This window comes from Numenius arquata, chromosome W (assembly GCF_964106895.1).
Source record: "Numenius arquata chromosome W, bNumArq3.hap1.1, whole genome shotgun sequence".
In the NCBI taxonomy this organism is placed as follows: Eukaryota; Metazoa; Chordata; class Aves; order Charadriiformes; family Scolopacidae; genus Numenius; species Numenius arquata.
In genome coordinates this window covers 26,674,566-26,701,108 of record NC_133615.1, presented here as the reverse complement: position 1 = coordinate 26,701,108, position 26,543 = coordinate 26,674,566, and the positions used below count along the sequence as shown (strand labels likewise).

The following is a 26,543-nucleotide window of genomic DNA, read 5'->3' as shown; positions in this document are numbered from 1 at the left end:
GTTTTGACACGTGAAAGGTAGCGGTAATATGTCCGTGAAGAAAGGATACTGCTCTTTTCAGTGCCTGCACAAATGTGGACTGCATTAACATAACGTGTTGTTGCATCCTCAGCATGTCAGCAATAGATGGTTTCAATGGTACGTGTACTACTATATATTTATTGTGTCATGCCCAACTGAAATGACAATATAGTCTTTAAGTGGAAGCCAATTTTTGTTACTGCCAACTATATACTTAGTGATCTAGATACGAAGCACTTGACTCTAATTGTACAGAAAAAGAATGACTTGATTTCCCATCTTCCTTTGGATAAAAAGAAAGTTGAGATAACTTAGTGAAGTGTTTCTAGGTTGTATAAAGCAAAACATATTGTGCAAGTGGATTAATATAATAAATGTGAGAAAAATAATTCTTCCTTAAATTATTAAAAAATTAATAGTTCAGCATTCAATTACATGACTATATAGTTAACTTCTTAATTATATAATTAACTTCTGTTTAGTTCAAGGAAGAAATCTCTAAGCATTTCAAGTCCCACACTGATCAGCTTGTTTTGATATTTGCTGGAAAAATTTTAAAAGATCAAGATACTTTGATTCAGCATGGGATTCACGATGGACTCACTGTTCACTTGGTCATCAAAACGCAAAACAGGTAATCTGACTGATGAGCAATCTTCTTACCTTTAAGTAGTAAAAATATTCTTAATTCCTAGTATGATAGCTTTCTGTTGGGCAAACCTAGGCTTGACTAAATGCATTCAAAAGCAGTACAAATACTCCTGCTATTGAACAAGAGAAGCAACCCAAATTTGGTAAGGTTGTGTCCCTAGATATCATACGTATGTCTTTTGAAAGTTAATGTTACCTTCTAAACTGAGCCATTACTATTAAATCACTTGAATCAGCTCCTTTGTTACAGTTGGTGCAGAACAACAGTCTGAAGACAATCTGAACAGTCCTTGATCTGTTTCACTGCTGGGTAGCACCCATGCTTATGCCCCTGCAGTAGACAGGTGTGGTGAGCATACGAATTGGGCAAGCAGCTTTTAGTGCTTGTGTTAGTTTATGATGGCATTAACTTTGTGTAACTACATTGTTACTATGCTCTTAGAGTCTTAAAGAATATTGAAATTCTGATATTAGTCTTGTGATGAAATAAGACTAACTTAATTTGACATTCAGTGGGGCATCCTACTAAAGGTGTGGTATGGAATAAATCCTGTATTATAGATCTTGCTAGTCTTCTCTTCTTTAAGCCATGGACATGGAATTAGTACTATTTTTGAGGGGGTAGCAGTACATCCAGATGCCTAAAGCAAAGTAAGGACTGAGGAAGCAATTCATTGACAGGCATCCCAGGGATAGGATGAAAAGGTGATAACGGTTGCAGTGATGCCCATCCATTTTCTTAATGATAGAAACTACTGTTTTGAAGAAGTGCTGATATAGATGTCTGAGAATCACAGTATGAGTGAGGTTGGAAGAGACCTCTGGAGGTGATCTGGTCCAACACCCCTGCTCAAGCAGGGCCGCCTAGAGCCAGTTGCCTGGGACCATGTCCAGACAGCTTTTGAACATCTCCAAGGGGGGACTCCACAAGCTGCCTGGGCAACCTGTTCCAGTGCTCAGTCACCCTCACACTAAAAAAGTCTTTCCTTATGATCAGACAAGAACCTCCTGTATTTGTGCCAGTTTCCTCTGGTCCTGTCACTGGGCACCACTGATAAGAGCCTGCCTCCATCTTCTTTGCACCCTCCCTTCAGGTATGATGAGATCTCCCTTGAGCCCTCTCTTCTCCAGGCTAAATAGTCCCAGCTCTCTCAGCCTTTCCTCATATGAGAGATGTTCCAGTCCTTTCATCATCTTTGTGACTGCACTGGACTCTCTGGTATGTCACAGAATCACAGAATGATATGGGGTTGGAAGGGACCTCGGGAGATCGTCTAGTCCAACCCCCCTGCCAAAGCAGGTCCACCTAGAGCAGGTTGCACAGGAACATGTCCAGGCGGGTTTTGAATGTCTCCAGTGATAGAGACTCCACCACCTCTCCGGGCAGCCTGTTCTAGTGCTCTGCCACCCTCAAAGTAAAGAAGTTCCTCCTCATGTTTAGAGGAGGCACCACTGAAAAAAGACTGGCCCCATCTGCTTGACACCCACCCTTTAAGTATTTATAGGCATTGATTAGATCCCCCCTCAGTCTTGTCTTCTCCAGACTAAAAAGACCCAAGTCCCTCAGCCTTTCCTCATAACAGAGATGTTCTAGGCCCCTAATCATCTTTGTGGTCCTCTGCTGTACCCTCTCCAGCAGTTCCCTGTCCTTCTTGAACTGGGGAGCCCAGAACTGGACACAGTACTCCAGGTGGGGCCTCACCAGGGCAGAGTAGAGGGGCAGGATGACCTCCCTTAACCTGCTGGCCACACTCTTCCTGATGCACCCCAGGATGCCATTGGCCTTCTTGGCCACAAGGGCACATTACTGCCTCATGGTCATCCTGCTGTCCACCAGGACTCCCAGGTCTTTTTCCTCAGAGGTGCTCTCCAGCAGGTCAGCCCCCAACCTGTACTGGTGCATGGGGTTATTCCTCCCCAGGTGCAGCACCCTACACTTGCCCTTGTTGAACTTCATCAGGTTCCTCTCTGGAGAGTTGGGCAGCCTGCCCAGGTCTCGCAGTATGGTGGCACAGCCTTCTGGTGTGTCAGCCACCCCTCCCAGTTTTGTATGTACTGCTGTACGTTCCATCTCTTCATCCAGGTCATTGATGAATACATTGAAGAGGATTGGACCTCCATGTCCATATCTTGCTTGTACTGGGGAGCCCAGAACTGGACACAGGGCTCCAGGTGTGGCCTCACCAGTGCTGAGTAGAGGGGAAGGATCATCTCCCTTGACCTGCTGGCAACACTCTTCCTAATGCAGCCCAGGATACCAATAGCCGCCTTTTGCTGCAAGGGCACATTGCTGACTCATGTTCAATTTGGTGTCCACCAGGACCCCCGGGGCTTTTTCTGCTAAGCTGTTTTCCAGCTGGATGGCCCCCAACATACATTGGTGCCTGGGGTTGTTCCTTCCCAGGTGCAGGACTTTTTCAACAAGGAGAAGTAGTGAATGCATGAGGTTCCTGTCAGCCCATTTCTGCAGCCTGTCAAGTTCCCTCTGGATGCAGCACAGCTCTCTGGCATATCAGCTACTCCTCCCAGTTCTGAGTCATCAACAAATTTGCTGAGGGTATGCTCTGCCACATCATCCAGATCATTATTGAAGATGTTAAACAGGATTGGAACCAGTATTGACTCCTGGGGTACACTGCTAGCTCCTGGCCTCCAACCAGACTTTGTTCCACTGATCACCACCCTCTGGATCTGGCCACTCAGCCAGTTTTCCATTCCTCTCATTCAGCCCCTACTTCATCAGCTTCTCTATGAAGTTGCTATGGTAGACAGTGTCAAAAGCCTTCCCAAAGTCCAGGTAGACAATCATAGAATCATAGAATGATTCGGGTTGGAAGGGACCTTAAAGATCTTCAAGTTCCAACAATATCCAATGCTCTCCCTTCATCTACAGGGCCAGTCATTTCATCACAGGTTATCAGGTTGGTCAAGCATGACTTCCCCTTGGTGAATCCATAATCCGTGCTGACTGCTCCTGATGGCTTTCTTGTCCTTCCTGTGCCTGGAAATAGTTTCCAGTATTAGCTGCTCCATCACCTCCCAAGGGATCAAGGTGAGGCTGGCTGGCCTGTAGTTCCCTGGGTCCACTTTCTTGCCCTTCTTGAAGATAGGAGTGATAGTTACTTTCCTCTAGTCTTCAAACACTTCTCCCAGTCACCATGATGGATCAAAGTTTATCAAGAGTGACCTCGCAGTGACGTCTGCTGACTCCCTCAGTCCTCATGGATGCATCCCACCAGGGCCCATGGACTTATGTATGTTCAGTTTCCTTTAAGTATTCCTTAATCTGATCCTCTTCCACAAAGGGTATATCTTCCTTGCTCCAGCCTTTTTCCCTGATCTCAGGGGCCTGGTATTCCTGAAAGCTAGACTGAGACAAAGAAGGCATTCAGTACCTCAGCCTTTTCCGTGTCCTGTGTAACCAGGTCCCTTGTCTCATTAAGCAGCAGTCCCACGTTTTCCCTAGTCTTCTTTTTGTTACCTATATACTTATAGAAGTACTTCTTGTTGTCTTTGACATCTCTTGCCAAATTCAATTCCATTTGGGCTTTGTCTTTCCTAACTCTGTATAAGAAAGAGAGACTCGGACAATGTCTTTATATTCCTCCCAGGTTACCTGTCCTTGCTTCCACCTTCTGTATATTTCTGTTTGAGTTTGGCCAGGAAAACATCTAGAGATAATAGTTTATTTTAGAAATAATAAAAATGTAAATTAAGATTCTCAAGTATGATACTGTTTCTTTATTAAATGTCATTATTACATTATATTAAATGCCAGATCTTGTGTACTGGGTCTGGCTTGGATGGAGTTTTACTTTATTCATAGCAGCTTGCATGGTGTGGTGTTTTGGATTTTTGACCTAACAGTGTTGATAACACACTGATGTTTTAACTATTGCTGAACAGCGCTTGCACAGCATCAAGGCCTTCCTTCTCTCTTTCTCACTCTGTGCCTTCTCCCTCCCCTCAGTGAGTAGGCTAGAGTTGGGAAGGGGACATAGCTGGGGCAGTTGAACCAAGCTGACCAAAGATATTGCATACTGTATAATGTCATGCTAAGCAATAAAACTGAGGGGGAACTTTTCCAAAGTAGCTGTTGCTTGGAGACTGGCTGGATATTGGTCTGCTGGTGGGAGGTGGTGAGCAATTGCCTTCGCATCACTTTTTTTTGTTGTTTGGGTTTTTTTTCTTTGCTTATTAAACTGTCTTTATCTCAACCCATCAGTTTTTTCTACTTTTGCCCTTCCCATTCTCTCCCCTGTCCTGCCAGGGGTGGGGGGAAAATGATGTAATTGGGTGGGGGGAAAATGATGTAATTGGGTGGGGGGAAAATGATGTAATTGGGTGGGGGTTAAACTGGCTGAAGTCAAACTACCGCACCTTGTTCAACTTTAATTTTTTTAAACTTGCTTTTTATAGATCACAAGACCATCCAGGTCAACAAACACACACCACTGGCAGTATTGCTACTACATCAATATCAAGCAGTAATACCTTAACACCAACTTCAACAAATAGCAACTCTTTTGGCTTGGGTAAGAATATTTGTTAGGTAACATGGTGGGTATCTTGGTTTCAAGTAAGTATCCCTGGAGCTTTATTCTAATGTAAATGGGATTTTAAAAAGAAATTATAAAATTACTGATTACAAAAATCTGTGATATTGGTTGTAATTTTCTGATCAATAAGTTATCAGAGGTAAGTTGTTTCCTTAATTTTTATGTACAGAACTTCAGGCTTGTGCTGTTTCATCTTCAGTAGTAAGGTGCAACTGATCTCATATTCTGGCACTATAGATAATTAAACTCCTTCCAGTCTCCTCCTCCTCCTTAACAGTGCTTTTGAATTGGCCTGAAGAGAGTACTGAAGTTGGACCCATAACATCATGACTTGGAACAGAAGTGACAAAGTTACTCCTATCCTACAAACCAGTGTTTCTCAGGTTCTGAGTCTGATTTGCATTATCAGTCTTCTCTTTCAGGAATAGAGACAGAAGTCTAAGGATTTAAAAATATTATCTCTTTCCATAGTTACTGGGTTTTGTTATTCATGCTCTTTCATTGTTTTTTTAAAAGAAAGCAAACACAAAAAAACCCCAAACCACACCACCACCACCCCCCCCACCCCCCCCCCAAAAAAAACCCCAAACCAAAAAACCTGAAAAACTATGTTAAGCAATTGGGTTTTTTTAGTTGTAAACAGTTTTCCAGACTGACTAGTACCTTCTAAAAATGTGAAACTTTTGTGTTTGCTGCACTCTGCAAAGGAGGAGAATTTAAAGCATTACTAGTTGTTCTTGTATCAGCAAAAAGAAGAGCTCTACATTTGTTTAGAATAAGGAGTATTCATCATATTAAGAGATGGCAATGCCTTGTGGCAGTGGTCTGTCTATAAATGATTATTACAAATGTATTGGAAAGTGTTGTGAATTAACCTGAGGCCCCAAAACTCAAACATCCTTTGTATCTCAGCTCTAGTAAAGTAGAAGAAAAGCTGTTAGAGTTGTAACAAGTTATATTTCGGATGTGATTTGGATTTCTAGGTGTCTCATTATGTAAAGAAGCAAACTCTTAGTGGATGACTCCTTAACAGCCTTGCAAAGATAGAATTTCCATTGAGTTTCATTATTTTGAAGTGTGGGTTATGGTTATGTATTTTTGTACTTAAAAAGAACCTGGATGTGTTTAGAAATATACTAGAAGCTGAAAATTTAAATTTTTTTCTTTCCTCTTAAAGGTGGCCTTGGAGGTTTGGCAGGGCTGAGTAGCCTGGGCTTAAATGCATCAAACTTTTCAGAGTTACAAAGTCAGATGCAACGACAACTAATGTCCAACCCAGAAATGATGGTTCAGATAATGGAAAATCCATTTGTTCAGAGCATGCTTTCAAATCCTGATCTGATGAGGCAGTTAATTATGGCTAACCCTCAAATGCAGCAACTGATACAGAGGAATCCAGAAATCAGTCATATGCTGAATAATCCAGATATAATGAGACAGGTATGTAGAAAGATCTCTAAGTTCATGACCTTTGATTATACTGTAACTGTGAACAAAAGACCAAGAATTGGATGTACTTAGATGAGTGCTGAAATATTGTTGAGGAATTTAGGCTTGTTAGACAATCTGTAAAAGGTCATTATAGACACCAGTGGCTAGAGAGAAAAACCTCAGTTTCCTGAAATAAGCTGATAATTTAAAAAAAAAAAAAAAGACAGCATGGTTTTGAAAGATGATGAAGACTGTATAATAATATCATCTGAGTTTAGAGTTGGATGCCGCTTGAAATCTTCTGTTGTCTAGTGAACAGTGAGTTTACTATAAAGTAATAATTCTCCAAAATACTGCTAATTTCCAGTTTATGTAACTGTGGGTACTTCTGATTGCTTGTAAAGTTATGTGATGTAAGGTATGCCTTATGTGGCAGAAAGCATCAAGAAACAAATGGAGGCATTGGAAAATTAAGGTATTTATTTTTCAAGTTCATGTTATAAGCTGCATGCTGTACCGATGTTAGAAATGGTAGAAATATATTATGTTGAGAAGAGACAAGAAAGAACAGGATGGTGCATTCAAGGGTTTTTTCTTCTGTCTAGTCAATGCTTTCTGACTTAGCCAGCATACTGACAGTTGTGGCAGAATGTTGGCTAAATATCAAATTCTATTGACTCCCCTCCTGCTAAGATGACATCTTGATTTGGCTTTAATCCTAATTTCAAATGGAGTTAGACATTAGTAACTGAGATACTGTTAAATGCTGATGTTTTCACAGAATGGTAGGGGTTGGAAGGGATCTTGGGAGATCATCTAGTCCAACCCCCCTGCCAAAGCAGGTTCACCTAGAGCAGGCTGGACAGGAAAGCATCCAGGCGAGTTTTGAATATCTCCAGAGAAGGAGAGCCTGTTCCAGTGCTCTGTCACCCTCAAAGTAAAGAAGTTTTTCCTCATGTTCAGATGGAGCTTCCTGTGTTCCACTTTGTGCCTGTTGCCTCTTGTCCTGTTGCTGGGCACCACTGAGAAGAGCCTGACCCCATCCTCTTGACACCAACCCTTTAGATATTTGTAAGCATTGATGAGGTCCCCTCTCAGTCTTCTCTTCTCCAGGCTGAACAGTCCCAGGTCTCTCAGCCTTTCCTCATAGGAGAGGTGCTCCATTCTCTTGATCATCTTTGTAGCCCTCCGCTGGACTCTCTCCAGCAGTTCCCTGTCCTTCTTGAACGGGGGAGCCCAGAACTGGACACAGTACTCCAGATGTGGCCTCACCAGGGCAGAGTAGAATGTTCTAAAGTTTTCACTTTAAAATGGATTGTTTTATTAATATGAATTAAATGTTTTACTTTATTAGACACTAGAACTTGCTCGAAACCCTGCAATGATGCAGGAAATGATGCGAAACCAAGACCGAGCCTTGAGCAACCTTGAAAGTATACCAGGTGGCTACAATGCCTTGCGACGAATGTACACAGACATTCAGGAGCCAATGTTGAATGCAGCACAGGAACAGGTGAGAAATGATTGTAGGGGCCACTGAAAGTAAATGTTGAGGTTGCTTTGTTTGGTTGGGTTTTTTTGTTTGTTTTCTTTTTGTGGGTTTTTTTGGGTTTTTTCTTTCAAAAGTGAAAGAAGATAAATAATGTAACTTTTCAAATGTGTACCTGACAAAACTTAATTTCTTGAAGCTTGAAGTCAGTGTGGCTTGTTCCTATGCTCTTTTAAACTTGAAGGAATAAAGATTGTTTTGTGAGTTTGATAAGCTATTTTAATGTTAATATTTTTTTCTTATATATATGTATTCCAAATGTATTTATTCTTATTCTTGAACTTAATTTTTCCTGAACCTCAGGAATTTTATAAGAGTGTGTTTAGTAACTTGGAACCTAAGGTGAAAAGGTAAAAGGCTTTGAGATTTTTCTAAGTTGGAAAACGCTATGCAAGATATAACTTACTGTGATCAAAGTACTAGTGTAGTAGCAAACGCTGTGTTTAAAACGAGGTGTGATTAACTTATCTTTCTTGTTGTTGTTGGAGATAATATCTCTTTCAACATTGGTATCTTTTCAGAATATTTACAATGGCTTATTTTAGGAAGGTGATTATAATTGAATCAACGTTTATCTTCATGTGTAATTTTGGAAAGGTAACTTGCCATTTCTAGCACACTTAAAAATAGTCAACTAATGGATGATGTGTGTTTATTTCTCCTTTTGTAGTTTGGAGGTAACCCGTTTGCTTCCTTAGTAAGCAATGCATCATCAGGAGGGGACAGTCAGCCATCTCGTACAGAAAATAGAGATCCTTTACCAAATCCCTGGGCTCCTCAGTCCAGCTCTCAGAGTTCCACAAGTACCAGCACCAGTGGTGAGAGCAGTGGCAGTAGTAATGTTGGAAATAGCACCTCTGCTAGTACAGGACGGAACTCAACTATACCAAATTTGGGACCTGGAATAGGAGGTGTGTCTGTTATTGCAATTGTATATATTTGCAAATATTCAGGAGTTTGCTGAAATGATTCTGTTATTTGAAAGAGATGTTTTGATTCAAAATTTGTATTGCTGTTTTTTTCTGTAGAACATTTGACTATTATCAAAGTCCTCTGTAGAAAAACAACTATGAAAAGTAAACCAGGAGTACTAACAATACTTGTGTACTGCCTTAAAATAACAAAAGCAGACAATCTCTAGATGAATGACAATATTTTTTTCTATTTGGAGACAAACAGGAAAACAAGCTAATAATGTAGATACTTAGCGGGATTGCTTGTTGGATATGAACTCTGGCTTAACTTGTTTCTAGGGCAGATGCATCTGTGTAAGCAGAACCACGTTGAAATATATTTAAGGGACTAAAGCTCATTTAAAAAACCAAAAACCAAAACAAAACACAAAACAAGAAAAAATAACCCCACACAGTTGTATTCCAGTTCTAGGCAGTCTAATTAATTTGATTATAGTCAAGATTTTTACTGAAGTGACCTTTTACTTTTTTTTTTTTTTTTTTAAAGTTGGTATGTTCAACACACCAGGAATGCAGAGCTTGTTACAGCAGATAACAGAAAATCCACAACTTATGCAAAATATGTTGTCTGCACCCTATATGAGAAGCATGATGCAGTCATTGAGCCAGAATCCTGATCTTGCAGTACAGGTAAATGCTTTTGGTGTAGCAATATGTTGTGTGCACTGAAGTGAAAAAGGGAGTTGAATTTATGATAAGTTATATTTTCAATACAGCTTAATTGTGCCAACTTCTCAACAATAACTTATCTGTTGTGGATGGTCCAGTTTTTAATGTATGTTAATGCCTGACATTGATAAAGGTAACTAGGTAATAATTTCAATCTGTTGCAGTAAGTTTCTTCAATTTGTAGTTGGACATCACGTCAAGCATTCTCTTGCAACAACTTGTAAGTTCGTGTATGTTTCATACAGCCCTATAATTTTGTGGCTTAGCATAAGAACCAGTTAAACAAAACAAACGTTTTGATTATAAATTAAGGTAGGTCTGGTAGTAAATAAATACCCACCCTAGCTTGGGAGGACAGAAGTGGAGGGGAAGGAGTTGGTGCCATATCTAGCTGTATTTCTGGTTTTCATTTTTCATCTCTGATCCTTGCTCACAATAAAAGAATTGATATTTCCTGCTGTTTTATGAATGGTATTGTAGAATTGCTTTTCAATTTTACTTACAGCAATAATATCCAAAGTCAAATCTTGAACTGAGATAATATTATTATCTTTTGCATATTAAACACTTAATTGGAAAATATCCCAGGCTTTTTGCAGACAATGTTTACAGGGAAACCATCACATCTGTAGTAGAGGCTGACCAGAAAAGGCTTTTCTTGTTACATAAATGATGTTGCTTTGGTAAGGATCTGGCAAGAATTCACTTCAAAAGTTTAACACACTCCCCTAAAAAAAAAACATACCCAAAAATACCAAACAAACCCAATTCCACACCACCAATGATTTCAGTCAATTCTCAGGCTGGGTGGTTCATTTTTTCAGAACAAATTTTGGCCAAAGGAGAAGTGGGAGATAATTACTCTGAGGTTATCCTAAACTGTTATCTTGTTATCTGATTCGTATGTGGTAAATAGTTGTCTTAAAATCCACTCTAGTATTTACTTTTTGATTTACTCTTTGATCTATGATGATAAATATTTTTGTCCCATAGATGATGTTGAATAATCCTTTATTTGCTGGAAATCCTCAACTTCAGGAGCAAATGAGACAACAGCTTCCTACTTTCCTTCAACAAGTAAGATGAGATACTAAGTGTTGTTAATAAATGTCTGAAATTCAATGAGCAATTTTTGCAATAAACTGGTGCCTTTCCTTGATTTCACTTAAAGGTAGATCGTTACGTGTATTCTCATTAGCTTTAGACACCGAGTTCCATTGTCCCTTGATAATTAAATGCTTGATTTATCTCCATCCCTTTCAAAAGTCAAATCTGACTTTTAGTGTATCTTTTTGTCTGTGACTAGCACAACTGCCTTGATTTGCTGTTGTGTCTTTGCTTAGAAGAAATGACTTCTTACTGTGCACCAAGCCAGAGAAAACCTGTTTGCTACATGATTTCTTTTGCAAATTAAAGAAAAAAAGATTATTACTTTTCCTGCTACTAAGATAAGCTTTTACGGTACTTTTCTCATACCTCCTCCACCCTTCCCTGATTATTTGGGGTAAAGAAACCTTACAGCATGCCTTGAAAGAGGCAAGTCATAAGCTAATTCAAAAGTAGTGGAGTGGGTTCTGAAGATATTTGCCTGTAAAGATTGCCTTACCACCAGCTTTCCCTCTTACACCATTGTGGTTGCAGCCCCGATATCTGCTTTATCTTAATTGTCACAGTGTATAGTAGGACTGTGTCCAATAAATAGGACTAAGCAAAATTTTTAGAAATAAAAAATTTAATCCAGTGCATGAGTTCCATCATTAGGCAGTCCTTGCAAATCAAAGTAAATGTGTGTTGCTAGGATCTCATTACACGTAGGCAGCGTTATGAGTAAAATAAACAACAACATGAATTTCATGTCACTGATCGTTCCCTAATGCTCCAATCTATCTAGATCCCTCTGCAAGGCATCTTGGCACTTGAGAGAGTCAGCAGCACCTCCCAGTTTAGTATCATCAGCATACTTGCTAACAGTGCATTCAACTCCTGCATCCAGATCATTGATAAATATATTGAACAGAACTGGCCCTAGAATTGAGCCCTGAGGAACCAGGACTGGTGACCAGTCGCCAGCCAGATGTAGTCCCATTCACTACAACCCTTTGAGCCCTGACATTTAGCCTGTTCTTCACCCAGCGCACCGTGTACCTGCTCATCTCACAGTTGGACAACTTGTCCAGAAGGATGCTGTGAGGGACAGTATCAAAAGCCTTCCTAAAATCTGGAAAAACTACATCCACTGCCTTCCCTTCTTTTATTAGGCAGGTGACCTTATTGTAGAAGGATATTAAATTAGTTAAACAGGACTTTTCCTTCATGAGTCTGTGTTGACTGTGCATGATGATTGCATTGTCCTTTAAATGTCTTTCACTAGCACCCAGTATGATCTTCTCCATAATTTTTCCAGGTACTGAGGTGAGACTAAGAGGTCTGTAGTTTCCTGGGTCTCCCTCGTTGCCCTTCTTGTAAATTGGAATAACATTGGCTAGCTTCCAGTCAGTGGGGACCTCCCAAGACCTTTGGTAGATGATCGAGACGTGTCCTGCTGTAACATCCGCGAGCTCCTTCAGTACTCTGGGATGAATCCCATCAGGCCCCATGGACTTGTCAACATTCAGCTGATACAGCTGAAGCCATACGGTTGCAATGTCCACAAATGGAAAGTCACTGTTCCCACACTTTTGGCCCTCCAACGACGGGGGGCCGAGGTCTATCAGTATTATTAAAGACTGAGGCAAAAAAAGTATTGACTGCCTCCGCTTTTTTTCTTCAGCCCTATTTTTCAGGTAACTATCTTCAACAAGTATCAGTCCAATGTTTTCTTTAGACCTCTTCTTGCTATTAACATACTTAAAAATGCCTTTTTTGTTGTCTGACAAAACACTGGCCAGTTTTAACTCTAGTTGAGCTTTGGCCATTTGTGTCTTCTCCCTGCATATACAAACCACGTCTCTGTAAATCTTCCTGTGAAGCCTGACTTTGCTTCCAGAGGTTGTACAATTTCTTTTTCCTCCTGAGTTCCACAAGGAGTTCCCTGTTCAGCTAAGCTGGTCTTCTGCCCCACTTGCTTGACTTATGACACAGTGGAATTGCCTCTGCCTGTGCTTTCAAAAGGTGGTTCTTAAACACTGACCAGCACTCATGGACCTCTAAGCCCTCAAAGGCAGATTCCCAGGGGACACTGCTAAGTAGCTCCCTGAGTAGCTTAAAGTTTGCTCTCTTGAAATCCAGGGCAGCAACTCTGCTGACCGTTTTTCTCATTACACTGAAAATTTTTAACTCAACCATTTTGTGATCACTGTGGCCAAGACAGCCACCTACTATCACATCTCCCATGAGTCCTTCTCTATTTACCAACAACAAGTCTAGGAGGGCATCTTTCCTAGTTGACTCACTGAGTACTTGTGTCAAAAAATTGTTCCACAAACTTCAGGAATTTCCCAGACTGGCTCATCACAGCAGTATGGCATTCCCAGTTGATGTCTAGGAAGTTGAAATCTCCCATAAGGACAAGGGCTATTGATCCAGAGATTTCTCCTAATTGCCTATAGAATAACTTGTCAGTGTTAACATCCTGGCTGGGCGATCGGTAGTAGACACCCACCCACTATGACATCTGCTTTGTTTTAGTTCATTCTAAACTCGTAAATCTCTTTATTTCTCCCCCATTTTCTCCTGGAGTGAGAAAGTGGGGGGAGAGCATATGTCGCCAAATTGACCTAAACCACGACACGACCCATACTTCCTCACTCATCTGTTGTCATTATATTATGGGATTGGATGATGGAAACTATGAAATGTTTCTCTGTATAACGGAAAGCACTTGCAATAAATGGCCAGTTGCTCAGCACAACTAGGAAAATATATCTGTGAGCTACTCTTTCTACTGCTTTTACATAAGTTTTACCTGGAATTGCTGCTACTGTACAGCTGGAATTAAAAACATTGTATGAGATCTAAGTCACCTAAGTGCTCAAAGGATCATTGGGTCAGTTTTCTGTAAAAACAACTCTAAATATCAGACAGTAAGTCATGGCTTACACGTTATTTTCTTAAAGTAATCGCAGCAGCATACTTCAGTGAATTTAAAATGCTTTCCGCCTTTAAAGATTTGGGTTCACTTCACCAGCTATACATTTAGTTGTCCTCTGTCTTTTAGCTATCATGAAGATACAAATCCAAGAGACAAATGGAGCGTATTTAAAAACTTGCTGTGCTCAAGTCTCATTACACACCCATATTTCAGGACAGAATCAACATTTGATCTTTGTGCCCTATTCTCCTCTTCTGTTTTGCACCAGAGGAAGCTTAACCTTAATTTGTGCAGTTCTTTGAATCAAAAAATGTTTTTGTAGCAAAAGGAATTTGGTCTGGTTGCCAAGTGAAGGCTGCTGGGATTAATCAGCCTGTCTGCTATTTGAAGCAGGTCTGGCTACCAAGACTTCTGACTGAAACAAATAACTTGTCACTTACATGGGGCATCTATAAGCAGAGGTGAGCATAAGCCATTAGTTTTGGTGTTGTAACTAAAATAGTCTGGTTTTTAGATTTTTAATTTCAGAAATCAAAAGTATGTCTTTTATTTGTGAATACAAAAGCCAGTTTTTAGTTGAATTTGCAGTAGAATGAGGTTCCTTGAATATTAGATGTTTGCTAGTATGTTTTGCAGAGTATTTGTATGTCTGTAGGTGTTGATGGCACTACAGATATGAACACAGGCAGAAATTATCGTGATCGAATAGCTGTAGTCTGAATTTAGCTAGAAAAAGATATTTTATAACTTTCTGTATTAGATACTTACTAGTCAGCTGTGGCTTACCAGTAGTATGATATAGGAGACTAATTTAGAATTACGTTGAACTAATACAGTCCTATGGCTTTGGAAGATGATAACTCTACTAGAAGAAGTAATGAGAAATACTTTTCCTTATGCACTCCTTATTTCAAAGGAGTCTAGAGAGCTCGTTGATCACCTCCTGTGAAAGTTTTCTAAACAAAAAAAATAATAATCAGAAATATTTAATGTAAGCATGCAAATACAAAGTTGAGAAACAGCAAGTTCTGAAAGGACGTCAGATTCTATAAAGCATCTAGTGATACAGATCAACTTTGAATGTCTATATATTATTAAATTATGAGCGTCTCTCCTGGTTTTAGATGCAGAATCCTGACACGTTATCAGCTATGTCAAACCCTAGAGCAATGCAGGCTTTGCTACAGATTCAACAGGGCTTGCAGACACTAGCAACAGAAGCGCCGGGACTTATACCAGGGTAAGAATTGGTCATACAAATTTATGCAAGAACTTTTCTCTTGTGATTGCTTTTTTTTTCAGCTTTTTGTCTTTCTTTTTAACATGTAGAGGTTTATCCAGTTTTTACAGACTGTTCCTCTTGCATTTTTTAGTTTCAATAAACTTATTTTAGAATCTGTCACACTTTTGTCTGAAACACGCTTTTAAGCAATGATGGCTATGGTCTTTGTTTTTGGTGCTTTACTGAAGTTGTCATCCTTTTTTTTTATTTGACAGAATATTTACTTAGTAATTACATATAATGGGAAGAGACATTGCAACTAAGCCATTTTCTATGTTAGTGTTGTATTTCTCTTTGTTACTTGTGCAGATTCAATCCTGGTTTAGGTGGCTTGGGAAGCACTGGAGCTCCTACAGGGTCCACTGTACCTAGTTCTGTTCCCAGTGAAAATACATCAGGGGCTGCTGAACCTGGTCACCAGCAGTTTGTCCAACAAATGTTGCAGGCACTTGCTGGTGCAAATGCTCAGGTAAAGTAGATCACTGTATTCAAGTGTGGGAGGGGTGGTTGTTTGTTTTGGGTGGTTGGTGGGTTTTTTTGTTTGTTTGTTTAAATATCCAGGCACCCCTCCCCCCAGTGTAAACCAACAGAATGCTTCTGGTCAAAGGAGAGCAGAGGAAGCTTGAAAGTGACATTCTAGCTGTGCAAATAAATGCTGGGAAAAAATTGCATTTGAGTAAAAGTGTCCTCAATGGTTGATCATCATACACCTATCTTCATACCCTTAAGTTTCTGAAATGCCTGGAAAGAAGCAGATTTAGGTGTTAAAGGGAAGACTGGTTCCCTAGCAAATGAAATGTGGGCTCAGATGAGAAAAGAACTTAAGCATACTGAACATCATTATCTGTACTTTTTATCTATGTTGCTGGTTGTTACTCTGTAGCTGTGACAGCCTCTGTTCCATGCTTCACAATAGCCACGCTCAGGTTATCTGGGGCCTGAATTTGTAGCGTGCTTCCTTGACATCCTGCAGGTCCAGACTGCACAGTGTACATTGAGTTAACATACCAAGTGGGATTCAGGCTTTCTGGAGAGCTCCAGAAGTCAAGCAAAGGTAGCAGCTTTGCAGGTAAATGTAGGGTGGTGAGCAAGACTGGCTTTAAAGGGGGCACGCCCATAATAGTGGAAAGATATCTCAAGAGTGCTGTGTGAAGCAGCACCATTACACTGTGGTACGTATCCAGTGTAATGGCAGACTTCTGGTAAAAGGGACAGTCCTGCTCTTACCGCCTCTGTTGCCACAGAATAAAGCAGTTCAGCTTGATGATCTGACAGAAAAATGTTATTTTATGTAATCATGAGAAAGTGGTGGTAGGCATAGCTATAGGAAACCACGTTCCCATATATATTTTTATCCTGCCAGATCTTACGCTACCAATTCAGTACTCTGTTTGGTTTTGCTTGGGGGAAACAGATGGAGGGGGGAAGGAATGTTTAAATTTCAGCCAGTATATTTGCGTTTTATTGGTTTGGAAGTATATGCAGTTTTTAAATACTGGGAAGAATTTCTCAATGGATAAAACTTTAAGTAGAAAAAAAAGGAAAATTAGCAGTAGCTGCAAAAATCTTGTATTGATATGTGAACTGTCTCACTTAATTCAAAATGTGGCTTCTCAGTATTACTCTGACCCTATATACCTAAAGCATATTATTTTCATATAACACTTCTGTTTCAAAAATGCCTCTGAATTGAAGATGACACAACTGAAATTATTGAGAATTTTGCCATTAGTTTATGAGCAGTTTATTTGAGCAAGATCAACTCATAAAGCACAGCTGTCGCTTTGCCTTAGGCTGAAGTTTTACTAACTAGAATTTTGGTAAATTTAATCAACAACTACTTGGAGCATTAAAAAGGTGAGGTAACTTTTATGTCAAGGAAAAAGCAGCCTACCACATTCACTGTTTCCAACAGTGACATTCTCAAAATCCTGCTGTCCCACATTACTAGATTAGACTCTTTCATTAAAAAAAAAAACCAACAAAAAACAGTCTGCGTGCACATCTTTAAGAAACTGTTCTTGGGATAAGAACAATCAGACAAGCAGCTACTCTTGTAGTTCAAAAATGTTGCATAAGTGAAGATACTGTTAAAATTTGAGGCTAATCTGACTTGTTTGATCAATAATTCAATTGTGAATGAAATTTGTCCTAGTCTAGTTTGGGGGACTTGAAGAAGATGCATTCAGAAATTATTAAAGATGAGAAGTGGTTCTGAACCAACTATGTTTAAATCCTGTACTTTTCCAGATGTGTATTATGCTTTTCTAGCTTGAGATTTTTCTTCTTTCAGTTACAAAATCCAGAAGTTAGATTTCAGCAACAACTGGAGCAGCTGAGTGCAATGGGCTTTTTGAACCATGAAGCAAACTTACAAGCTCTAATAGCAACAGGAGGAGATATCAGTGCAGCTATTGAAAGGCTGCTTGGAGCTCAGCCTTCATAGCAGTGTTTCTTTAACTTGAAAAAATGTAATTTATTTTTGATAACAGCTCTTAAATCTTTAAAATAGTTGCTTTATTTCATTCTGACTCTTGAGATTGTCTTGTTATAACTAAAATCAGCTATGCGTTTTAAGGTCAAGTGCAGTAGTTTTCTTCAAACGAGGAATTGATGCATTTTCACTCTTGTTCTTAATTATTTCTTAATTTTTTTGAAACAATATCAGCTTTCACAGTTGGTTGAGCAGGCTTTGTCTAACTTACAACTGTCTGATTTATTTACTATTAAACCATTAGCCTTCAGTAGTAATTTATGTAGGTTACAAATTAAAAAGGAAACAATTGAAGGCTATAATTTGTGGGTACCCATGCTGCTTATGGTGATTTCAGCGTGTATTTTTTTGCTAGCAAAATGCTGTAAGATTTATACCACTTGAGTAATCTACCATTTTTGCTTTTATTTGTATGAAGTATAAACAGAACATATACAGTGGAGACAGCTCATTTCTAGAAATTTACACATTGCAATAGAATGAAATTATAAGTAACCAAAAAAGGCCAGGAAAAAAATAAGTAGTAAGACATGGATTGTAGTGTAGAATCTTCCAGCATCTTTGGTAAACATCTCAGAAAAAATGCTTAGGCAAGTTAATTTAAAATATACTAGAATTGATGTTCTAGTTATCTCTTCTCATCTAGCCATAAAGCAACTTGCACTGTAACATTGTCTCATTGTAACATTGTTGCAGATTAACTGAACATTACCTTTGTGCAAATTAAAGGAGCGCTGCCTTGTGCTCTGAAACTGTTTCTAAGGCATTTTGGCTTGTTCCATTGAGATTCTAACATGCATTATGATTTGTAATTGGAAACATTACTTTCAGCCTTTGTCATGTGATATTCTAATTACTTTTAACCACCATGTAAAAAATACGGTATATCTCTTGAGTTTTTATTGGTAGTTACCTCTTGTGCACAGGTAATAAATGAATTAAAAAGTATATAAGCATCTTGTTTCAGTGTATTTGCAATTGGTGATTATCCAGCTTTCAAGATGACTTACCTTTCAGTGTTAGCTCTCGGACTATTTACAGACTTTGGGCTAAGATTAGCAAACAAAACTTGGAGTATAAAGTGGAAGACAGAGAGGAAGGGTCATATGATACTGAAGACTATTTAGATAGTGAAAGTAGTGAAATAAAGCATTCTGCTGTGTGTTACTGAATAGCATTTGCTTTTTATTGGTCTTTGGTGTCAGTGTAACTGTGAACATTCTGATTTAATTCCTGTATTGCATTAAACACTTCATCTGAACAATCTTTTCTTTTAGTACAAATATAAAGCCAGTTTGTCTAAAAACCATTGCTTGCAAATGGTTTAAACTTACCGGCCTTGACTCAAAAATATTAATAAGTTAAACGGAAACAAATTTATAATGGGATATAAAGGAGGGTGTTGAGCACACATTTTTACATACAATTAAATTAATAAGACTCTTGGCAAAACCAAGCATGCAGATTTTACAGGGAGTAACTGTGTTGTATTCTTCTCTCAGAAGCTGTTGCTGTCCAGTAATCTTGTCTCTTACTTCAGCAGTAAGTAAATATATCAAATACTGCTGATGCACAGTACTGGGTAAAGTTCAAGAAAATCTCTTGGTTGGCAGGCCTCTCTGCCTCTGGATCAAAGTCTCATAGATACAGCAACATAGAGTATTAAACAAACAAATCAATTAAAATAGAATCTCTTGGTGATTTGAGATTTATATGATCTCATATGATATGATGTGGTGCTTAGGGACATGGTTTAGTGGTAGACTCGGCAGTGCTAGGTTAACGGTTGGACTTGATGATCTTAAAGGTCTTTTCCAACCTAAATGATTCTATGATTCTATAAAGCCTTTTAAAATACTTAAAGTTTGGGTAGGAAATTATTACTTTTGTTTCCTAGCCAATGATAGTAAACCTGCAAGGGACTAGACCTTCATAGTGCCTTCTGTTTGCGTAAGTAGCTTTCACTGCACTGTATGAGGCTATGATAGGGAAGTGATAGCAAGTAGTTTCTGTAGAATAATCACTACTTTTTTACAATTACTTTCACAGTTACTCTTAGGATCTTCAAAGTAACTAATTTGACTTGACCTTATAGTATGCCTGATAGGAACTCTGCTTTTAAAAAGTGAGATCTCTGGTCATTCAGAAGGTAAGAATACAATCCATAACTTGCAAAAAGGCCACTGTCAAACGGAAAGAGCAAAGCTGAAGTAGTGAGGGGAATGATTTTTGCCAAGATTTACTAAGATACTAAAGCACTGAATCTGAACTCCATGAATGTTCTTTTGAAACAAGAACCAGTTCACCTATGTAAGTAAAACAGAGATGCAATATCTAAAGTCAAACTCTATTAGAATTTAAGGAAAAAGTAGAATTTAACCTAAACTACAGTGAACTGTTGAGCTAAGTTTTCTACTTGAGGTACAATTAAGAATTAATTTAACTATGTAACTACTGTCAACTAGTAATAACAATTAGTAACTGAGTAGTGGTAAAACACTGAGATGTCTTAAGCATAGGAGGAATTTTGGTTTTGTTGGAGAAGACCTTAACTGCTAAAAGTAGCAGTAGGTGAAACGAGTTCTGTAGTAGTGATAAAAATTTATTGTCTTTAATAACAGAAGATACATCACACTTGGTTTAATGGCATAATAGAATCTTTGTTTGCACACACACTCGCCACTGTTTCTCTAGCCTTTTAGACACTTACTTTCAAAAACATCCTATTTCTTTTTGGTTATAAGGGTTTGAAATTTAATATTACTGCTTGGTAATATGTCACATAGCTGCTTTCCTATCACTATGTAGTTTCCTGAATTATTTAGTTTTATTGTGTCTGAGAAAAAGTAAGCATAAATCTGCATTTAATAGTGGGTATATTAGAAAAGCTCTTTGCTTGTAAAATGGTATACTGGGAAAATATGAAGACTTCATTAAAAGCAAAGGTACCACAAGAGGGTGATGTTTCTTTAATTTTCATAGTGACTAAATTTGCATGGTAGTGTTAAAAATAATAAACCATGTGCAACTGTATATGGGGATGTTTCTATTCAGGTCTGGCTTGTAGAATCTTACAGAAACTATCTGCAGAGTTTTCATGAAGTTAAGCTAAAAAGGAATCTCTTGTGTAATGAGGGCTTTTAAAAAAACCAACACATTTGGGCAACTGAAAAGAGGAATTTAACCTTAAATTCTGTGAGTTATGTAACTGACTATATTCAGAATTTTCTGATCTCAAAAAAGTTGAAATATGTATTTGAAGCTGTTTGATTTTAAATTTTAAAGCAGCTGTATGAAAACCTATCTGTAAGCATATTATATTGTACTGGATATAGGCTGAGATGGAAGAGTAAAGCAAGCCAGAAAGGGGAAGTGAAGGAGAAGGTCCAACTCTGAAAAGAATGAGAATGAGTTTGTTTTGTGTTGTGGGGTGGTTTTTTGTGTGTTTTTGTTTGTTTACTTTAAAGAAGGAAATATCCATCAGTCTCATACTGGTTGATTTGCTCTCCACTGCGTTTCATCAGTTGGTTATGCTTTACACGTGAAAGATGCTAACGCAAAGTCAATATGATGCCCCCTATGTCACCGAAATTGGGAATAAACTCCTTAACATCAATGTAGTCTTAAGAAGCAGGCATTCTTTTATTCGGCGCCGGGGACATGGGGGATCTCTCCACCCAACATGTCCACCGAATGCGAGATTCAGAGAGACTTATATCCATACAGAATATGCATAGTCATTACATTTCCCAGAACTCATTATAATATTCACATCACCCTGGCACATGTGCATTAAGTCCGTTAGGGGCTTCATGGAAGGTCTTGGGCGGTCCCCAGTGGTGTTTGGTGGTCACTCAGGAGGGAACTCTCAGTGAATTCTTGGTGGTTCTTTCCATGTGAGGCCTTGACTTGGAGTGTCCTTCTGTTTGATCAGTAGGGCTGGTTTGCGCTGATAACTCTTTGTGTGGATCGGGGAAGGCAAATGCAGAAGCTTTTGCAACTCCTCCATTTATTTTGCAGGCTTGTAAACAGGTTCTTTCTGATGGTATTCTTCACTGTCTGTTTTTGCTCGTATTTGCGAAAGGTGCCCTTAATCCTTTTAGTTACACATTTATATATCCGCTAGACTCTCAGTTCCTGATTGTAACACACTTTATCTCCAAGCTTTCCAGAGAGTTGTATTTTGTATATTGTCTCTCCACCATCACTTCCTCCTCCCCCCCCCCCCCCCTTTTTCCAGCTTGGTGTTCAGTGTGTATAACAAAAGTTCATGAAGTCATAGTACCTTGGTGAGGTTGGCAAGGGCACAAACACAGAAGCTACAACTTGTTCAAAATCTTGTCAGTGAGCCAGCAGTAGTGTCAGTAACAGAACTTCATCATTCAAGTTCCTGCCTTTTATAATTGTGGAAAAAGAAATGCATTGCTTTTTACAAAGCTGTAAAATATCTCATCACTGTGCCCCTCTCCATGTTTGACAGAAAGAAAATTAAAATTAAGAAATTCAGTTCCTGTGTGACCCTTGATGGCAATTTCAAAAGCAGGCTGGGCTCAGATAGCTTTCCTTTGACCCATACTAATGGCATTTTTAACCTCATAGGGAGCATTTAAACAATGGTGATAGTTTTTGAAAATTTCATCTTATGTGTCCTTTAAAATCATAAAAGAAATATTAAGAGCAATAAACCTGCGCTTAATATTGTAATCCATTTAAATATTGTGACAAATTAGTTGTTTTGATTAACTTAACAAAAATAATGAAATAATGTTTAAGACTGATAGTGGGGAAAAAATATTTTTTTTGACAGACATTTGAAATCAAATTTATAATGTAGTTAAGGATGTGATTTAAAAGTGAAGTCAAGCTAGCCCATCTCCTGCTAAAATCTCTATCTTAGTTTCTATATTGGCCACCATTCTTTCACTCTAATTTAAATTCTGAGTGCCACGACCACTTGCTTAATTCCTGAGAACATCGGCAACTGAATATCGTAGAATCATAGAATGGTTAGAGTTGGAAGGGACCTTAAAGATCATCGAGTTCCAACCCCTCTGCCGTGGGCAGGGACACCTCCATTAGACCAGGTTGCTCAAAGCCCCATCCAGCCTGGCCTTGAACACTTCCAGGGATGGGGCATCCACAACTTCCCTGGGCAACCTGTTCCAGTGCTTCACTGCCCTCACAGTAAAGAATTTCCTCCTAATATCTAATCTAAATCTCCCCTCTTTCAGTTTAAAACCATCAGCCCTTGTCCTATCACTACACTCCCTGACAAAGAGTCCCTCCCCATCTCTCCAGTAGGCCCCCTTCAGGTACTGGAAGGCTGCTATGAGGTCTCCCCGGAGCCTTCTCTTCTCCAGGCTGAACAACCCCCACTCTCTCAGCCTTTCTTCCTAGGAGAGGTGCTCCAGCCCTCTGATCATCTTCGTGGCCCTCCTCTGGAGCTGTTCCAACAGGACCATGTCCTCTTTACATTGGGAGCTCCAGAGCTGGATGCAGTACTCCAGGTGTGGGGTCTCACGAGCGCAGAGTAGAGGAGTAGAATCACCTCCCTCGACCTGCTGGCCACACTGCTTCGGATGCAGCCCAGGATGCGGTTAGCCTTCTGGGCAATGTGAGAGTGCACTGATGGGTCACATTGAGCTACTCGTCCACCAACACTCCTCCAGGTCCTTCTCCTCAGGGCTGTTCTCAATCCATTCTCTGCCCAGCCTGTATTTGTGCTTGGGATTGCCATGACCCAGGAGGAGGACCTTGCACTTGCCTGTCCAGGTCCCTCTGGGTGGCATCCCTTCCCTCCAGCGTGTCGACCGCACCACACAGCTTGGTGTCGTTGGCAAACTTGCTGAGGGCGCACTCTATCCCACTGTCCATGTCGCTGACAAAGATGTTAAACAACACCAGTCCCAGTACTGACCCCTGAGGAATGTCACTCATCTCCACTTGGACATTGAGCCGTTGACCGCAACTCTTTGAGTGCAGCCATCCAGCTGGGTGCTGGGGACATTCTCTCTTCCAATGTCCTTTTCATCTACATGATGCACACAAATCCCTTTCCAGAGTGGGGCAAAGATTCCCATCTCTTTCCCCAATACTCCTATCCCTTCTATTCCCATTCCATTTCCTTTCTCTCCGATTCCCTTCTGCAATAGCTGCTGCCAGCAATCATGCATTCCTCACTTGCTCTCTACCCGGTCTATGGTTCTCCTCCTCTTCCCTATTGTTATACACTTTCCAAGCAGCCTCTAACAGTTTATTTAGTGCTTCCCCTTCTTATCTCTGTAACTTCTTTCTTATGTCTGGATTGGATAAGTTTCTGACATTTCCTTCCAAGCTTTTAAATCTTCTACAGAAAATGGTATTTTCACCCACGCAGGTTCCCCTGCAGGTCCTGCTGCTTGTCTCAAAGGAGCCTGGAGCATGGTTCTCCCCCCTCGCCTAGTACGACCAGTCACAGGACTATAATGCTGCCCATCCTCAACTTCTCTCCTTCTTTCCTCTCTCGGTGGTGCCACCAGCAAATGACTATCTTCCTCTTCTACTCCATCCTCCTCTTTATATTTATTACACCTTTTGCCAGTACTACAAGCCGAACAACATTGCTTCAATGATCTTGATTTCCCCTACTCCTGTTCTAACACCAGCACATTACTACCTGTTACCATTAAACCACAATCTTTTCCGCTCTTATAGTCATTTCTCAAGATGAAAAATAAATCAACATCGGGAACTTCATCCCATTTACTTTCCCTTCTACAAAACAACATTCTTTGCAATATAGTATTATACTTTAACATGCCATCTTTGGCCATTTTTCCTGATCTTCCAGCACATATACAGGCCACCACTGATTGATTACAATATTCAATTAATTTCCTTCACGTTAGGGGATCCCTCCCAAATTTTCCCCAATGCTTCAAAATACATCCTAAGGGAGAAGCCTTTATAATACCCCCTTCCCTGGATGATGACACATTTCCCATTATTCCAACCCTTTTCCCACTCTGGTCATCACTGTACAAGCACAGGAAATAAACCAACCCAGCAGCTGCAAATACCAATTATACCCCACCAACACGTACCCCTTCTGGTACGATTTACTCAGGGGAGGGTGTTACCATGCAATATCTCAACTTGTCGTTCAGCTGGTTACTCACCGCCCAATGGGGAATCACCAGGGAAGTCCCCGGAGAAGAGGTCCAGTGTGTGCTGAAGTTCCACTTGTGATTTCCCCGCAGTGATGAGAAGCAGTCAAATTCCAAGCCTATATGCGAAGCCCCATCTGGGGTGCCAAAAACTGTTACCTGAAATAAAAGCTCTCGAAACCAGAAGCAGTTTAGAGAGGAGATAATGCTTTATTCGACGTCGGGTGCTAGGTGGAAATCCATAAATCTAGCGCACCTTACCAGGGATATTCACCCATTATTTATACACAAAAGATTCTCATTATTCCGTCTACCTAATACATAACTCCACCTAGGCTTATGTATTCATTAGGATGACCGAATAGCCCTTTTGCACACGCGTATTAAATTTTGCAGCATCGGCAAAACACTTCTGCGCAGGTGTGAGCTCCTCGGTGGTCATTTGGGTAGGGATACCCTTCCTCACAGTATCCTTTTAAGGTATTGAGTCATCTCAGGACAGTAAAAGTTTACTGTAAGTTTGCCAACTTCTTGAGGATGATAAGGATGTTCCTTGAAGTCGCCACAGCTGTGTCCTAATTGGTATAAGAGTACATGTTTTGATGTATGAGAGAACCTTGAAGTGATTAACTACTTCAAGCTGTCTCCTCATTATCACTATCAGCTCAGTGACTATTTTCTCACAGAGTAAGAAGCTCATTAATTAACTATTTTCTCACACAGTAAGGTTAGTAGGAAGCGCAATACAGTTAACCTGAGGAGGCCCAGGCCTGTGCTGTGCTGCGCTGCACTGTGGTGCGAGTACACCGTGGACTTCAGGCCTGTGTTGTGTTGCACATATCCCTTTGCCGCAGGATAAACTCAGCCAGCTCATTTTAACAGAGGAGCCTGCTGGTAGCTCCCACTTGGTATGGGCAATTGCGCCACCTGTGTGGCCTTCCATTTATCTAAAAGTGCAACAACAAGTTCTCATGGGAACATCCTTCCTGTTTGACAGTAGAAATAATGAATACGGTTGATTTTCTTGTAAGAAAATCCTATAATAGCTCGAAGGGCCAAAAAGGGGAAACTTCTCTATGGACAGAATCTGCGCAACATGCTGTGGGAAAATTCATCCGGTTTCTGTCCGATGCAGCACGAACACAGGATTCCAAGCATCTGAAGGGTTGTAAGATATACTCACTACCTATATTCCTCTCTTTATTTTGATTTATTAAAACAACTATTTTATTAAGCCAGTTGTTGGACATTTCTTATTGAGCTCCAGAAAGAACCCTGCATTGTCTCTCCTTCTCACTGTTTTCAAACCAGAAATTAAATTAGAAGTACTCCAAAACATTGTGGTTTGACATTATGCAGATGTCAGGAGCATGTGATCTGTGACTCTATTCAAGAGCTTATGGCCAGTGTAAAAATCAGGTGGATGGAGCCATATCGGAGTGATCCCCTAGAACTTCACTGTGCCAGTATGGGAGATACTCTGCATGGCAGTATTACAGGTACCACTGATACTGTATTGGGTCTGGCTGGGATGGAGTTAACTTTCCCCATAGCAGCCCTCATAGTGCTGTGCTTTGTACTTGTAGCTAGAAAGGTGTTGATAACACCAATGTTTTGGCTACTGCTGAGCAGTGCAGCATGGAGGCTGTCTCTCCAACACTCCTGCCCCCAAAGGCTGGTAGGCTGGGGGTGGGCGAGAGGTTGGGAGGGGACATATCCAGGACAGCTGACCCAAACT

At 40.0% G+C, this 26,543-nt stretch overlaps 1 protein-coding gene across 1 annotated transcript in view; it reads left to right on the top strand.

Annotated features, from left to right (window-relative positions):
- Positions 1–21,285, top strand: part of LOC141476559 (ubiquilin-1-like) — a 37,903-nt gene extending 16,618 nt beyond the window's left edge. Inside the window, exons 2-11 of the mRNA XM_074165250.1 lie at positions 504–655; positions 5,092–5,207; positions 6,409–6,671; positions 8,017–8,175; positions 8,882–9,122; positions 9,673–9,815; positions 10,848–10,931; positions 15,009–15,124; positions 15,476–15,635; positions 17,460–21,285. Of these exons, the coding sequence (XP_074021351.1) occupies positions 504–655; positions 5,092–5,207; positions 6,409–6,671; positions 8,017–8,175; positions 8,882–9,122; positions 9,673–9,815; positions 10,848–10,931; positions 15,009–15,124; positions 15,476–15,635; positions 17,460–17,612 (1,587 nt within the window). The 3' untranslated portion in view covers positions 17,613–21,285. The remainder of the gene's footprint in view (positions 1–503; positions 656–5,091; positions 5,208–6,408; positions 6,672–8,016; positions 8,176–8,881; positions 9,123–9,672; positions 9,816–10,847; positions 10,932–15,008; positions 15,125–15,475; positions 15,636–17,459) is intronic.
- The last annotated feature ends 5,258 nt before the right edge of the window (positions 21,286–26,543 follow it).